Source organism: Engystomops pustulosus, chromosome 5, assembly GCF_040894005.1.
Source record: "Engystomops pustulosus chromosome 5, aEngPut4.maternal, whole genome shotgun sequence".
NCBI classification, from domain to species: domain Eukaryota; kingdom Metazoa; phylum Chordata; class Amphibia; order Anura; family Leptodactylidae; genus Engystomops; species Engystomops pustulosus.
Genome location: NC_092415.1, coordinates 109,845,419 through 109,861,755, shown reverse-complemented (window position 1 = coordinate 109,861,755; position 16,337 = coordinate 109,845,419). Strand labels below are relative to the sequence as shown.

The 16,337-nt window shown below is 47.6% G+C and overlaps 1 protein-coding gene across 1 annotated transcript in view; it reads left to right on the top strand.

Annotated features, from left to right (window-relative positions):
* ANKS6 (ankyrin repeat and sterile alpha motif domain containing 6) overlaps nt 1–11,281 on the top strand; it is a 71,054-nt gene extending 59,773 nt beyond the window's left edge. The window contains exon 16 of the mRNA XM_072152900.1: nt 10,609–11,281. Within this exon, the coding sequence (XP_072009001.1) occupies nt 10,609–10,658 (50 nt within the window). The 3' untranslated portion in view covers nt 10,659–11,281. The remainder of the gene's footprint in view (nt 1–10,608) is intronic.
* Nucleotides 11,282–16,337: the final 5,056 nt, after the last annotated feature.

Below are 16,337 nucleotides of genomic sequence, written 5' to 3'. Positions count from 1 at the left end.
CATGGGCAAACCCCTTTAACCATTTAACCCCTTAAGGACGCAGGGTTTTTAAGCTCATTTCTCGCTCTCCACCTTCAAAAATCCATAACTTTTTCATTTTTACGTGTACAGACCTGTGTGAGGGCTTATTTTGTGGGTAACAAAATTTACTCTCCCGTAATGTTATTTATTTTAACATGCCGTGTACTGCAAAGCTGAAAAAAAATTCCAAATGTGGAAAAATAAAAAAAAAAAAAAAAACGTTCTTGTGGGCTCCGTTTTTACGACTTTGACTGTGCGCTCCAAACCTCAGCTTTATTCTTTGGTTCGGTGTGATCGCGGTGATACCAAATTTATATAGGTTTTATTGTGTTTTAATACATTTTCAAAAATTAAACGAATGAGTACAAAAAAGAAAAAAAATTTTTTGCCATCTTCCGAAGCTAATAACTTTTTTCATACTTTGGCGCACAGAGCTGTGTGAGGTGTCATTTTTTGCTAAATGAGCCGACGTTTTCATTGCTACCATTTTGAAGTCAGTGCGACATTTTGATAATTTTTTATTCCATTTTTTATGTGATGTAAAAAGGTGTAAAAGTCGCATTTCGGACATTTGGGCGCCATTTCCCGCCTCGGAGGTCACCGCCGGCCGTAACGGTTTTTATATTTTGATAGATCGGGCATTTTGGGAAGCGGCGATACCTAATGTGTCTGTGATTTTTACTGTTTATTATGTTTTATATCAGTTCTAGCGAAAGGGGGGTGATTTGAATTTTTAATATTTTATTAATTTTTTTTATTTTTTTAAATTTTTTTTAAACTTTTTTTTTCACTATATCTTAGACCATCTAGGGCAGTGATGGCGAACCTTTTAGAGGCCGAGTGCCCAAACTACAACAAAGACCCGCTTATTTATCGCAAAGTGCCAACACAGAAATTTAATTTGTGATTTATACTCCCTTCTCGGTCACAGTTTTCATAGATACCAGCACTGAGGACACCAATAAAGCAGAAAATAGTCCCAGGTAGAGCTGTTACTTTAATATAGCTCTGTGCACAGCAATTCCTGGGCTGTCTGGGACTGTAGGAAGATACCTGGAGTCATCTCTGGTGATGGCCTGGGTGCCCACAGAAAGGGCTTTGAGTGCCACCTCTGGCACCAGTGCCATAGGTTCGCCACCACTGATCTAGGGTACATTAACCCTAGATAGTCAGATCGTTCCTATCATATGCTGCAATACTTCTGTATTGCAATATATGGCATTTTTGCAGCTCATTCATTACAATGAGCCACTGGCTCATTGTAACGAATCTGCAGAAGCCATTAAGCCACGGGTCAAACGAAGACCTGAGGCTACCATGGCAACCGATCGCTGCCCCCCGATGACGTTCAGGGGAGCGGCAATCGGAATAAAGATGGTGGCACCCGCTCGCCGCCGTCTTTTAAATGCCTCCGGCGACTTTGCCGGCGGCAATCAAAGGGTTAATAGCCGTGATCGGTGCAAGCACCGACTGCGGTTATTAGCGGTGGGGGTTTGCTGCAATATGCAACAACCCCCACCTTTGTATGACGAGGACTCAGCCCGTGAGCCCTCTTCATACATTCCCTATACCTCTGCACCGTAGAGCTACGGCGCAGAGCGTTAAGGGGTTTTAGACCTGGCCCATTTTTGTTTTTTCATTTTTATTTTTTACTCCCCACAATCAAAAATCTCTCTATTTTTTTTTTCTTACACATGAGCTCTGTGTTGGCTTGTTTTCTGCATAACAAATGGCACTAATAACGTTTTCATACTGCGGTGTATGGAGCTGTGGGTGGTGACATTTTTTGTGACTTTTGATGACATTTTCAATGCTTCTATTTTTCAGACTGTACGACCTTCTGATCACTTTTTATAAAACTTTTAAATTTTTTTTTTTTTTTTTTTAAATGCCATTTTTTACTTTGGCCGCTATTTTCTGTTACAGGGTTAAACGCAGTGAAAAACCATTATTATATTTTGACGTTCGGACGTGCCAATAGCTAATGTGTTTATGATTTTTACTGTTTATTTATATGACTTCTAGAGAAAGGGGGGTAATTTGAATTTTTAAAATAATTTTTTTTTTATTTTACTATTTTTCAGACCCCCTCAGGTACTTTAACCCTAGGTTGTCTGATTGATCCCACCATATGCAGTATGTCAGTATATGGGGGTTTTCCTCCTCAATTATTCTTTAGAAGACCCGAGGCTGTCATGGCAATGGATAGCTGCTCCCCGATGACGTCATGGGGAGCAACAATCTACACCAAGATGGCAGAGCCCATGAGCAGCCGATCCACTATGTGCTATTACATCAGAGGTTGTTAAAGGGTTAAATTTCCTCTGCCATGTGTTTGCCCATATTCCCTGCTGATCCAGGTGTATAATTTAAAGGGAACCTGTCACCACATTTTCAAATCTACAGCCAGTGACAGTTAATAGGGCTCTATAGGAACCTGACACCATTCTTTTAGCTAAAAATCGAAACAATTCCCCTGCAAACGGTTCAGTGCCAGGATTTCCATGGCAGCGATACTAAAAAAAAAAAATAAGTGTACTGTCCTGTATGTGGCCGACACGAAGTAGCTGGGACTGCAGGACTTTACCTGCTCTGTGCTGGCTCATTCTCTAGCTGACCCTCCCGTGTAGAAAGCAGAGTGTCCATGCACAGAGGCCTCTGCTACACATAGCAGAGGTGACTGTACTCTCCTGGGGGATGGGAGATGGCAGAGCCACTGCTGTTCCTCTGCTGCTCACTGCCTGAGTGACAGGAGCTGATAAACATCTCGGGACAGCCTGCAGAGCTGCCAGCATTGCTATAGTTTATCCCATCTGCAGGACAGAGCTGCCAGCAGAGATCGCATTAACGCCTCTACAAGCGTCTCAAGTAGAGGCAGTTTTACCACTTGAAAATCTCCTGATGCATATATAATCTGAAATCTCTGTCTGAGCCGGGAGCTGCAGCCTCTTCATGTCACTGCTGCAGCTCCCGGCCGATAGAAGATTATGTGACTGGAGCTCAGGTACTCAGTACAGGCTCCGGTCACATGACCCAGGGCAGAGAAGGCGGGCAGGAGGCAGTCTGCACTCCGAGGATAGAGGCATCGCAACTTGGCAGCAGGAGAAGCTTCCTGCTTTGTGCTGAATCCTGTGTATATTTTTGGCAGCTCCTCCCCCTAAAATCTGCTACATCAGTTTGACCTGGAGGGGGAGGGCAGGGAAGCTCATGTCAGCCGGGACCAGCTACTACTCAGCCCTGCAGTCAGTGCCCTGATCTTCATCAGAAATGCTGTGACAAGTATTTATGTTTCTGATGATTGTGTAGTGTGCTGTGTGTTTTAGGTGTGATGTCTGATCTATATGTGAACATTGTGTGCATGTTTATTTACATTTATAAATGTAGTGTGTGTCAGTGTTTTGGCTTGCACAGTACTATGGTTTGTGTTGAAACACCCATCCCCCCTTGGACTGCCCCTACTCTCACTGCATAACGCCCATCCTCCCCTTGCACTGCCCCTACTCTCACTGCATAACGCCCATCCTCCCCTTGCACTGCCCCTACTCTCACTGCATAACGCCCATCCTCCCCTTGCACTGCCCCTACTCTCACTGCATAACGCCCATCCTCCCCTTGCACTGCCCCTACTCTCACTGCATAACGCCCATCCTCCCCTTGCACTGCCCCTACTCTCACTGCATAACGCCCATCCTCCCCTTGCACTGCCCCTACTCTCACTGCATAACGCCCATCCTCCCCTTGCACTGCCCCTACTCTCACTGCATAACGCCCATCCTCCCCTTGCACTGCCCCTACTCTCACCGCATAACGCCCATTCTCCTCTTGCACTGCCCCACTCACTGCATAACGCCCATCCTCCCCTTGCACTGCCCCTACTCTCACCGCATAATGCCCATTCTCCTCTTGCACTGCCCCACTCACTGCATAACGCCCATCCTCCCCTTGCACTGCCCCTACTCTCAATGCGTAACGCCCATCCTCCCCTTGCACTGTCCCACTCACTGCATAACGCCCATCCTCCCCTTGCACTGCCCCTACTCTCATTGCATAACGCCCATCCTCCCCTTGCACTGCCCCTACTCTCACTGCATAAGGCCCATCCTCCCCTTGCACTGCCCCTACTCTCACTGCATAACGCCCATCATCCCCTTGCACTGCCCCTACTCTCACTGCATAACGCCCATCCTCCCCTTGCACTGCCCCTACTCTCACTGCATAACGCCCATCCTCCCCTTGCACTGCCCCACTCACTGCATAATGCCCATTCTCCTCTTGCACTGCCCCACTCACTGCATAACGCCCATCCTCCCCTTGCACTGCCCCTACTCTCACTGCGTAACGCCCATTCTCCTCTTGCACTGCCCCACTCACTGCATAACGCCCATCCTCCCCTTGCACTGCCCCTACTCTCACTGCCTAACGCTCATCCTCCCCTTGCACTGTCCCACTCACTGCATAACGCCCATCCTCCCCTTGCACTACCCCTACTCTCACTGCGTAACGCCCATCCTCCCCTTGCACTGCCCCTACTCTCACTGCATAACGCCCATCCTCCCCTTGCACTGCCCCTACTCTCACTGCATAACGCCCATCCTCCCCTTGCACTGCTCCTACTCTCACTGCATAACGCCCATCCTCCCCTTGCACTGCCCCTACTCTCACTGCATAACGCCCATCCTCCCCTTGCACTGCCCCTACTCTCACTGCATAACGCCCATCCTCCCCTTGCACTGCCCCACTCACTGCATAATGCCCATTCTCCTCTTGCACTGCCCCACTCACTGCATAACGCCTATCCTCCCCTTGCACTGCCCCTACTCTCACTGCGTAACGCCCATTCTCCTCTTGCACTGCCCCACTCACTGCATAACGCCCATCCTCCCCTTGAACTGCCCCTACTCTCACTGCCTAACGCCCATCCTCCCCTTGCACTGTCCCACTCACTGCATAACGCCCATCCTCCCCTTGCACTACCCCTACTCTCACTGCGTAACGCCCATCCTCCCCTTGCACTGCCCCTACTCTCACTGCGTAACGCCCATCCTCCCCTTGCACTGCCCCTACTCTCACTGCGTAACGCCCATCCTCCCCTTGCACTGCCCCTACTCTCACTGCATAACGCCCATCCTCCCCTTGCACTGCCCCTACTCTCACTGCATAACGCCCATCCTCCCCTTGCACTGCCCCACTCACTGCATAACGCCCATTCTCCTCTTGCACTGCCCCACTCACTGCATAACGCCCATCCTCCCCTTGCACTGCCCCTACTCTCACTGCGTAACTCCCATTCTCCTCTTGCACAGCCCCACTCACTGCATAACGCCCATCCTCCCCTTGCACTACCCCTACTCTCACTGCGTAACGCCCATCCTCCCCTTGCACTGCCCCACTCACTGCGTAACGCCCATCCTCCCCTTGCACTGCCCCACTCACTGCAAAACGCCCATCCTCCCCTTGCACTGCCCCTACTCTCACTGTATAACGCCCATCCTCCCCTTGCACTGCCCCACTCACTGCATAACGCCCATCCTCCCCTTGCACTGCCCCTACTCTCACTGCCTAACGCCCATCTTCCCCTTGCACTGTCCCACTCACTGCATAACGCCCATCCTCCCCTTGCACTACCCCTACTCTCACTGCGTAACACCCATCCTCCCCTTGCACTGCCCCACTCACTGCATAACGCCCATTCTCCCCTTGCACTACCCCTACTCTCACTGCGTAACGCCCATCCTCCCCTTGCACTGCCCCTACTCTCACTGCATAACGCCCATCCTCCCCTTGCACTGCCCCTACTCTCACTGCATAACGCCCATCCTCCCCTTGCACTGCCCCTACTCTCACTGCATAACGCCCATCCTCCCCTTGCACTGCCCCACTCACTGCATAACGCCCATTCTCCTCTTGCACTGCCCCACTCACTGCATAACGCCCATCCTCCCCTTGCACTGCCCCTACTCTCACTGCGTAACGCCCATTCTCCTCTTGCACTGCCCCACTCACTGCATAACGCCCATCCTCCCCTTGAACTGCCCCAACTCTCACTGCCTAACACCCATCCTCCCCTTGCACTGTCCCACTCACTGCATAACGCCCATCCTCCCCTTGCACTACCCCTACTCTCACTGCGTAACGCCCATCCTCCCCTTGCACTGCCCCTACTCTCACTGCGTAACGCCCATCCTCCCCTTGCACTGCCCCTACTCTCACTGCATAACGCCCATCCTCCCCTTGCACTGCCCCTACTCTCACTGCATAACGCCCATCCTCCCCTTGCACTGCCCCACTCACTGCATAACGCCCATTCTCCTCTTGCACTGCCCCACTCACTGCATAACGCCCATCCTCCCCTTGCACTGCCCCTACTCTCACTGCGTAACTCCCATTCTCCTCTTGCACAGCCCCACTCACTGCATAACGCCCATCCTCCCCTTGCACTACCCCTACTCTCACTGCGTAACGCCCATCCTCCCCTTGCACTGCTCCACTCACTGCATAACGCCCATCCACCCCTTGCACTGCCCCACTCACTGCAAAACGCCCATCCTCCCCTTGCACTGCCCCTACTCTCACTGTATAACGCCCATCCTCCCCTTGCACTGCCCCACTCACTGCATAACGCCCATCCTCCCCTTGCACTGCCCCTACTCTCACTGCCTAACGCCCATCTTCCCCTTGCACTGTCCCACTCACTGCATAACGCCCATCCTCCCCTTGCACTACCCCTACTCTCACTGCGTAACACCCATCCTCCCCTTGCACTGCCCCACTCACTGCATAACGCCCATCCTCCCCTTGCACTGCCCCTACTCTCACTGCGTAACGCCCATCCTCCCCTTGCACTGCCCCACTCACTGCATAATGCCCATTCTCCCCTTGCACTGCCCCACTCACTGCATAACGCCCATCCTCCCCTTGCACTGCCCCTACTCTCACTGTATAACGCCCATCCTCCCCTTGCACTGCCCCACTCACTGCATAACGCCCATCCTCCCCTTGCACTGCCCCTACTCTCACTGCATAACGCCCATCTTCCCCTTGCACTGCCCCTACTCTCACTGCGTAATGCCCATCCTCCCCTTGCACTGCCCCTACTCTCATTGCATAACGCCCATCCTCCCCTTGCACTGCCCCTACTCTCACTGCATAAGGCCCATCCTCCCCTTGCACTGCCCCTACTCTCACTGCATAACGCCCATCATCCCCTTGCACTGCCCCTACTCTCACTGCATAACGCCCATCCTCCCCTTGCACTGCCCCTACTCTCACTGCATAACGCCCATCCTCCCCTTGCACTGCCCCACTCATTGCATAACGCCCATTCTCCTCTTGCACTGCCCCACTCACTGCATAACGCCCATCCTCCCCTTGCACTGCCCCACTCACTGCATAACGCCCATTCTCCTCTTGCACTGCCCCACTCACTGCATAACGCCCATCCTCCCCTTGCACTGCCCCTACTCTCACTGCGTAACGCCCATTCTCCTCTTGCACTGCCCCACTCACTGCATAACGCCCATCCTCCCCTTGAACTGCCCCTACTCTCACTGCCTAACGCCCATCCTCCCCTTGCACTGTCCCACTCACTGCATAACGCCCATCCTCCCCTTGCACTACCCCTACTCTCACTGCGTAACGCCCATCCTCCCCTTGCACTGCCCCTACTCTCACTGCGTAACGCCCATCCTCCCCTTGCACTGCCCCTACTCTCACTGCGTAACGCCCATCCTCCCCTTGCATTGCCCCTACTCTCACTGCATAACGCCCATCCTCCCCTTGCACTGCCCCTACTCTCACTGCATAACGCCCATCCTCCCCTTGCACTGCCCCACTCACTGCATAACGCCCATTCTCCTCTTGCACTGCCCCACTCACTGCATAACGCCCATCCTCCCCTTGCACTGCCCCTACTCTCACTGCGTAACTCCCATTCTCCTCTTGCACAGCCCCACTCACTGCATAACGCCCATCCTCCCCTTGCACTACCCCTACTCTCACTGCGTAACGCCCATCCTCCCCTTGCACTGCCCCACTCACTGCATAACGCCCATCCACCCCTTGCACTGCCCCACTCACTGCAAAACGCCCATCCTCCCCTTGCACTGCCCCTACTCTCACTGTATAACGCCCATCCTCCCCTTGCACTGCCCCACTCACTGCATAACGCCCATCCTCCCCTTGCACTGCCCCTACTCTCACTGCCTAACGCCCATCTTCCCCTTGCACTGTCCCACTCACTGCATAACGCCCATCCTCCCCTTGCACTACCCCTACTCTCACTGCGTAACACCCATCCTCCCCTTGCACTGCCCCACTCACTGCATAACGCCCATCCTCCCCTTGCACTGCCCCTACTCTCACTGCGTAACGCCCATCCTCCCCTTGCACTGCCCCTACTCTCACTGCATAACGCCCATTCTCCCCTTGCACTGCCCCACTCACTGCATAACGCCCATCCTCCCCTTGCACTGCCCCTACTCTCACTGTATAACGCCCATCCTCCCCTTGCACTGCCCCACTCACTGCATAACGCCCATCCTCCCCTTGCACTGCCCCTACTCTCACTGCGTAACGCCCATCCTCCCCTTGCACTGCCCCTACTCTCACTGCATAACGCCCATCCTCCCCTTGCACTGTCCCACTCACTGCATAACGCCCATCCTCCCCTTGCACTGCCCCTACTCTCACTGCGTAACGCCCATCCTCCCCTTGCACTGCCCCTACTCTCACTGTATAACGCCCATTCTCCTCTTGCACTGCCCCCACTCACACAGTATAACCCCCCACACTGTATAATGTCTCCCTCACACTGTATAACACCCCACACTGTATAATGCCCATCTCTCCTTGCACTATATAATGCCCCGCTCTGTATAATGCCCCCCCCCACTGTATAATGGCCATCCCCCCTTGCACTGTATAATGCCCCCTGCACTGTATAATGCCCATCCCCCCCTTGCACTATATAATGCCCCTGCTCTGTATAAGGCCCATCCTTTCCCGCACTGTATAATGCCCATCCCCCCACCTTTTTCTTATTTCCAAATAGTGTAGTTCCAGCTTTGTGTCCCTATGCAGTATAATGCACCACTTAAGTTGCTCAATCTCTTATGCCCTCACTTTAACAGTCGATATCTCCCATTTTATATAATCTAGAAACACAATCCTGATAATATATTAAAATGGAGATTCTCCTAGGACAATAGATTGTATTTCTATATGCCACGTTTCAGGAGATATGACCATTTAAAATTTGACACTGTCTTGAAGTGTATATATACACTCACCGGCCACTTTATTAGGTACACCATGCTAGCAACGGGTTGGACCCCTTTTGCCTTCAGAACTGCTTCAATTCTTCGTGGCATAGATTCAACAAGGTGCTGGAAGCATTCCTCAGAGATTTTGGTCCATATTGACATGATGGCATCACACAGTTGCCGCAGATTTGTCGGCTGCACATCCATGATGCGAATCTCCCGTTCCACCACATCCCAAAGATGCTCTATTGGATTGAGATCTGGTGACTGTGGAGGCCATTTGAGTACAGTGAACTCATTGTGATGTTCAAGAAACCAGTCTGAGATGATTCCAGCTTTATGACATGGCACATTATCCTGCTGAAAGTAGCCATCAGATGTTGGGTACATTGTGGTCATAAAGGGATGGACATAGCAACAATACTCAGGTAGGCTGTGGCGTTGCAACGATGCTCAATTGGTACCAAGGGGCCCAAAGAGTGCCAAGAAAATATTCCCCACACCATGACACCACCACCACCAGCCTGAACCGTTGATACAAGGCCGGATGGATCCATGCTTTCATGTTGTTGACGCCAAATTCTGACCCTACCATCCGAATGTCGCAGCAGAAATCGAGACTCATCAGACCAGGCAACGTTTTTCCAATCTTCTACTGTCCAATTTCGTGGAGCTTGTGCAAATTGTAGCCTCAGTTTCCTGGTCATAGCTGAAAGGAGTGGCAACCGGTATGGTCTTCTGCTGCTGTAGCCCATCTGCCTCAAAGTTCGACGTACTGTGCGTTCAGAGATACTCTTCTGCCTACCTTGGTTGTAACGGGTGGCGATTTGAGTCACTGTTGCCTTTCTATCAGCTCGAACCAGTCTGCCCATTCTCCTCTGACATCAACAAGGCATTTGATTTCCACCCACAGAACTGCCGCTCACTGGATGTTTTTTCTTTTTCGGACCATTCTCTGTAAACCCTAGAGATGGTTGTGCGTAAAAATCCCAGTAGATCAGCAGTTTCTGAAATACTCAGACCAGCCCTTCTGGCACCAACAACCATGCCACGTTCAAAGGCACTCAAATCACCTTTCTTCCCCATACTGATGCTCGGTTTGAACTGCAGGAGATTGTCTTGACCATGTCTACATGCCTAAATGCACTGAGTTGCCGCCATGTGATTGGCTGATTAGAAATTAAGTGTTAATGAGCAGTTGGACAGGTGTACCTAATAAAGTGGCCGGTGAGTGTATGTGTGTATGCGTGTGTGTATATACACACGTGGTATCTACACAAGGCATGCATGGTAGTCGTGTTTTACCTTTTTTTTCTGCTTTTTCTAGCTCAATCTGTCTGTACAAAACCAAAATCCTCATTTCCAAACAAGAGGTAGCATTGCATTGTTCCGGACAGCACGCAGGCCTGGGATCCAAGTGAGCCAAAGCCATTATATAACCTGTCTGAAGACACCTGAGTTTTGTCACAAATAACACTGAAGCTGGTTCTATTGCACACTGAATGCGTTTGACATCCAGAACAAGAAACTACTTTGAGTAAAAGAGACTTTATTGTGGATGGAAGATGCAAGGTGTTAACAATTTCCTATCAAAGCCTAATATATTTATTTAAAACTTTGACTTAATTACATGATACATGAAACATGCTAAGTAAGTACCCTTGATATCAACCTTTGTGACGAATGTGAGGTATTCTAACACGTATGGCCAGCTTAGGATAAGGTTTTTCCTCTCAAATGCTAAGGTCACCTTTCTGTTTTTATTTGTTATTTTAAACCATGTGTGTTTTATTTTGAAAAAAAAAATTCTAATTGAGACTAACAGCTTCCTTACATCGCAAGGGTTTATGTTTTCCTTCCTGCCTTTCAAGCGCCTTCAATTCTTTTTTATGCACACATTGTTTTTTTCAGGACAAGAAGATTGTTTGCCATAATTTAATATTTCTAGTATATTGAATTGAAAAATGCACAAAAAAAAGAAAATAAAAATTTTAAAAAGATGTTGTTGCCATATTCTAACACACATCATATTTTTATTTGCTTCTAGGGAGGGGTCAGAGGACCAAAAAAGTGGGATTGGTTTTACTGGTAACTCTCAGGAACAGGGAGATGTTAAAAGCCCTTCCTATTTTGTTTTTCAAATAACTGTATAATTGTAAATGCCAGGTAACTGGATAACTTGTTTTTATTTCATTTTACAATTTTACCAAAATACCAACAAAAGGAGGGGGGAGAAGAGTGGGAGAGGGTAGTAGGACACGAGCAGAATAGGAAGGTGAGTAGTGGTCATGGGAAAGTCACTAGGCAAACTGCAAATGGTCAGGCGTGAAATAATTGTCCTTTGGGAGGCCATTACCAATATAGAGAGGAGGACTTCCCACGGAATGTCCATACCGGAGGGGCCTATTCATGTTACCCATTATGCAGCTATAAGGTAATCTAGCGGAGGATGTAAAGCACATGCAGACCGGACTCGTCCCTACACAGACAGGAAAACACTCTGGATCACGGAGGCAAAGACACCCAGACCACAGGAGGTGTGCAAGTAAGGGAGCGGTTACAGGGAGTTATTCGACACTAATGTCTGTTACCAAGCTGTAGAAAGATTACAGGGTGCCAAATTTCCATGGACTCTATTCCTTTTAGAATGAGGATTCGACACAGGCCATCCTTAGTAATAACGCAAGTTATTCTAGGAACAAACAGTGTGAGGAGTGTCCAGTCTTAACCAAGTTTGCAACATGTTTTTTTGGGCAACCGCTTATATATAGAAAATCTCAATTCCAGTTTTCCATAGTATTCCTCATTGCAGCACACCCGGAGTTACATACAGATGACATCCAAGGTGTTCTTCTACAAGTGCAAAGGAAGTACTGATTTAGCATTTTTCTTGCAGCAAAGAGGTCAATTTACAGGGGTTACCAGAATGTTACCAACTGAATAGATTTAGAAACCTGATATCTGATGAATTCTGGCAAGGAATCCTAAAGATAAATCTTTGAGAAGTATTTTGCACTACTCTCTGATTTAGCGTTTCTGTAATTGTGCCATATTGTAACAGCCACACACGCCAGAACACGATTGGCTAGCAGGGGCGAGTTCTTTTAGGATTCTGAGGGGATATAAGGCCCAGATATATGAGCACATATTCTACAGTCTCAGCAGAATGAACAGTTCAGTCAGCAACCACAGTAATAATATTCCAAGACAGATTCTAGGGGCTGGGGCAGTGACTTCAGTACCTGATGTATGGAGGCTGAGGTGTTCTCCCTCTGCAGATGTCTCTGGACCCTCTGGTAGAGGAGCTTCTACATTTACTGTCCTGTACAGGAATGTCTTGTGCTTCCAGCTCTCTCTAATGTGCAATCTCCCTCCTCCCTCTCAGTTACATTTACTGAGTGCAGCAGCTCTGCTTAGTTAACTCTATAGTTGCTGTGTTGTCGTGTAGTGTTGTACCCCTGTTTTCACTTGGTTACAATATTTCATGTCAAAATTGGTGACAGGTGGATCCAGCACTCGGAATCTTGGAAATCCAATGTTAAAAGTTTGTACTGTTAAAAGTATTTGTTGCTGTATCTCCTATACATGTCCATATAAGAGATACAGCAACATGTTTTTTAACTGTTAAGAATAAAGTTTTAACATTGGAGTTCCAAGATCCACCTGTTGTATAGTTCCTGCCGGCAAGGAATTTCCATACATGCACCTCCAGGAGATGGCTTTATGGGACTGCAATAACATTGAGAGGAATACAAAGTTCTGAGATGTGAGTTTGCTTTTACTTCTTTTTCATACATTTTCTCTTCAATTTGCCAATTTTGGCTTGAAAATTATGCAATTATGGACACACAACTTTTAGGGCGCAAAAACACACAATCAGACCCATACGCCTAATATGTGGCGAGGCCAGCCCCTCATCATATAATATGCGCAATATGCTACCGAGGAGACAGGTTTTAATAATACAGGCCTTGATCGTTACTGGTTGAACATTCCAGAATGTATACTTTTTAAAACCAAGGGTAAGAACATATTGCTGTAAAAAAATGGCATTTGTGAAAATAGATCAAGAGTAAAGTGTTAAAATTAAACAGCAAACTTGAGCATAATTCCAGTTTCTTTATTAAAATGTTTATAGTTGCTTGCATAATATTGGCTATTCAGCTTATGAAGTTCACAGTTTCCTGCGGAATAATGTAGAATCTCCCATGCAGTTTTACATATGTGGCTCTGAACTTCATATAATAGTGGAGCAAACAGTCAGAAACTTTCATACCAAGTGCTTCAACAACGAATGAGAAAACCATCAATGGCATTTACCACCTCTCCACTGTCCAGGAATGGCACTAGGCAAACTCCTTGCTGTGGCCATACTGTGAGGTTTGGGATTCGCTTTCTTGGGATCACAGTGTTCCGCAGTGACCCAACATTATAACCTGTCTTTTACCCCCTTTCAGCCAGCTGCTAACCTATATCTGGCTTAACCATAGACATGCATAAGGTCACCAAGGTTGACACTGTGTGTATTTTTGCAGATGACACCAAGCTGTGTAGTGTAATACAGTCTATGGAGGATGTTCATAGGCTGCAGGATGACTTGGACAAACTGAGTGTTTGATCATCCACTTTGCAAATTTGGATAAATATGCAGCAAAGACTTACCGGCTATGAAGAGAGCTCGGCCTGCGAGCCCTCTCCATGCACCGGGACCCGGCCTGTGTCACACGTCGGTAAGGTCAAGATACTGTATGTACAAGAAAAATCCTTACACTGTTCAGTACTAAACCAGCAAGTAATTCCAGCTGCAGTGATGAAACGATTACCCATGGAGATTCTCGGCATTATACTTTCCTCACTTGCATTAGTCTTTCAAGGGTGACCATGCTTCTTGGGTGACTTCAACAAATTTTTGATATTGTAAAGATGCAATATTCCGATTTATCTTGCTATGGCTGGTAGGGTCACCCCTTTGGCTTTCATCTGGACAACCTGCTGCTGGAGGGTTTCAGTCACTTTGCAAAAATGCAGTGCTGAAGTCAGTAAAAACTGGAATGTTAAGCTGCCAGTTACATAGGGCTTGTCATATAATTATGGAACGTAGCACCAGGTGCCAGAATAATTCCAGTAGCTTGCAGGTATCTGAAAGTGTACTAAAATTTTGTGCTCTTTTACAATTATCTCATTTACGTTTTTATTCTATGAATGTATACATCTCTAGTGTATGTGCACATTAGAAAACAGTACAGGTACTTGCATCCTGAAAAGTCAGCACTCATGGGCCAGGCATTTACATGATCTATTTACAACAAACATGAATTCATTTGTTTATTCAGTTTAGTAAAAAAAAATTTAAAAAAATTCCCAGAGGTGACAGACCTGTAGCAATAAACTAAGTGAAAAAAACATGCTGGTGGATCAATTTACCCTCCTGTTCTCACCAGTGCTCTGGATTCTCTATTTACAATTGTATTGGAGTACTTTGTCCTTGCATTTTATTTATGCATTGTTACAAGGTGCTAGGCTTTGGTACATGTTCCTGTTACATTGGTGCGCATTTACTAAGGGCTTTTTGCAACACTTTAGTCGGACTGTGCCGTTCTCCAATGTTAAAATGGCTTGCACAGTAGTAGGTGCAGCTGCGCTGGCTTCCATGCAACACAATTTAGGGGGAATGCCATCGGATTGTCCAACAGATTCGGACTGAGCGCTGGATTTAATTTTCAAATTGTGTCTCAAGCCCTAACACTTAGATGCAGCACTAAAAAGATGGTGAACTCTGTCGGACCAGTGTGGGGAAGCGACACATTCATGATACTGGGCGCACAATCTTAGTGAATCACAGCACAGTGCATTATCGTCAGAAAATGCACTTTCTGAGAACTCTGGTGACCGGGTAAGTAAATGTGCGAGGGCTATGGTATGTATGTTTTTAGGTCTGTTCCCGTTTTATTTATGGTATATATGGCATAATAAAGATTGATTGTACTTTTTATGTGTTGGCTTTATTGGTTGAGGGGAGTGTTGTAATTTATCATAATACCCAGAATTCTCCATTGGGGCGGTGCGTTTATTTTAGTTGGGTGGGTACCGTTACCTTTGTGGGGGCCCATACCCACCTACTATTGGCTTTTTTTTTTTAACTGCACAAATTCCCTTAACCCTTTTACCGGTCGCGGGCTGAGCCCTCTCCATAGCCAGTAAGTCTTTGAACAGGTAACACCCGCGATCGGTGCTAGCAAGAAAATGGCGGCGCTGCCATCTTGCCAAGGATCGCCGCTCCCCGTGACTTCATCGAGGAGCGGCGATCCGTCACCATGACAGCCTCTGGTCTTCCAAGGATCCAAGGTGGTCTCGTTTTAACCCTTTCATTACAATGTGCCACCAGCACATTGTAAAGAATGAGGAGGGAAATCCCAATATACTGCCATACAGTATATACAGTAGTATATGGTGGGATCAATCGGACAACCTATGGTACCCTAGGGAGTCTGAAAAATAGTAAAAGTAAAAATTTAAAAAAAGTAAAAAAAAAAGTAATAAAAAATCCTAAAAATTCAAATCACCCCCCTCTTACCCTAGAACTGATATAAATAAACAGTGAAAATCACTAACACTTTAGGCATTGCCGTGTCCAAAAATGCCCGTTTAAAATATAATAACGTTTTTTCACTGCATTTAACCCTGTATCGGAAAATAGCGCCCAAATGAAAATGACACAATAAAAAGTGATCAAAAGGCTGCACAGTCCTAAAAATGGTAGCATTGAAAACTTCATCAGAAGTTGCAAAAAATGACACCACCCACAGCGCCGTACACTTAAGTAGGAAAAATTTATTAGCGCCAAAAGATGGCAAAATAAAAAAAAATTCTACAAGTTGTAATTTTTGTAAATCTATGAAAACATAAAACCTATACAAATTTGTTATCCCCGTGATCGCACTGATCCAAAGCATAAAGTAGACTTGTCATTTTTGGTGCACAGTATAAGCCGTAAAATCCAAGCCCACAAGAAAACGCTGCAAATGCAGGTTTTCACCATTTTCACGGCATTCTGAC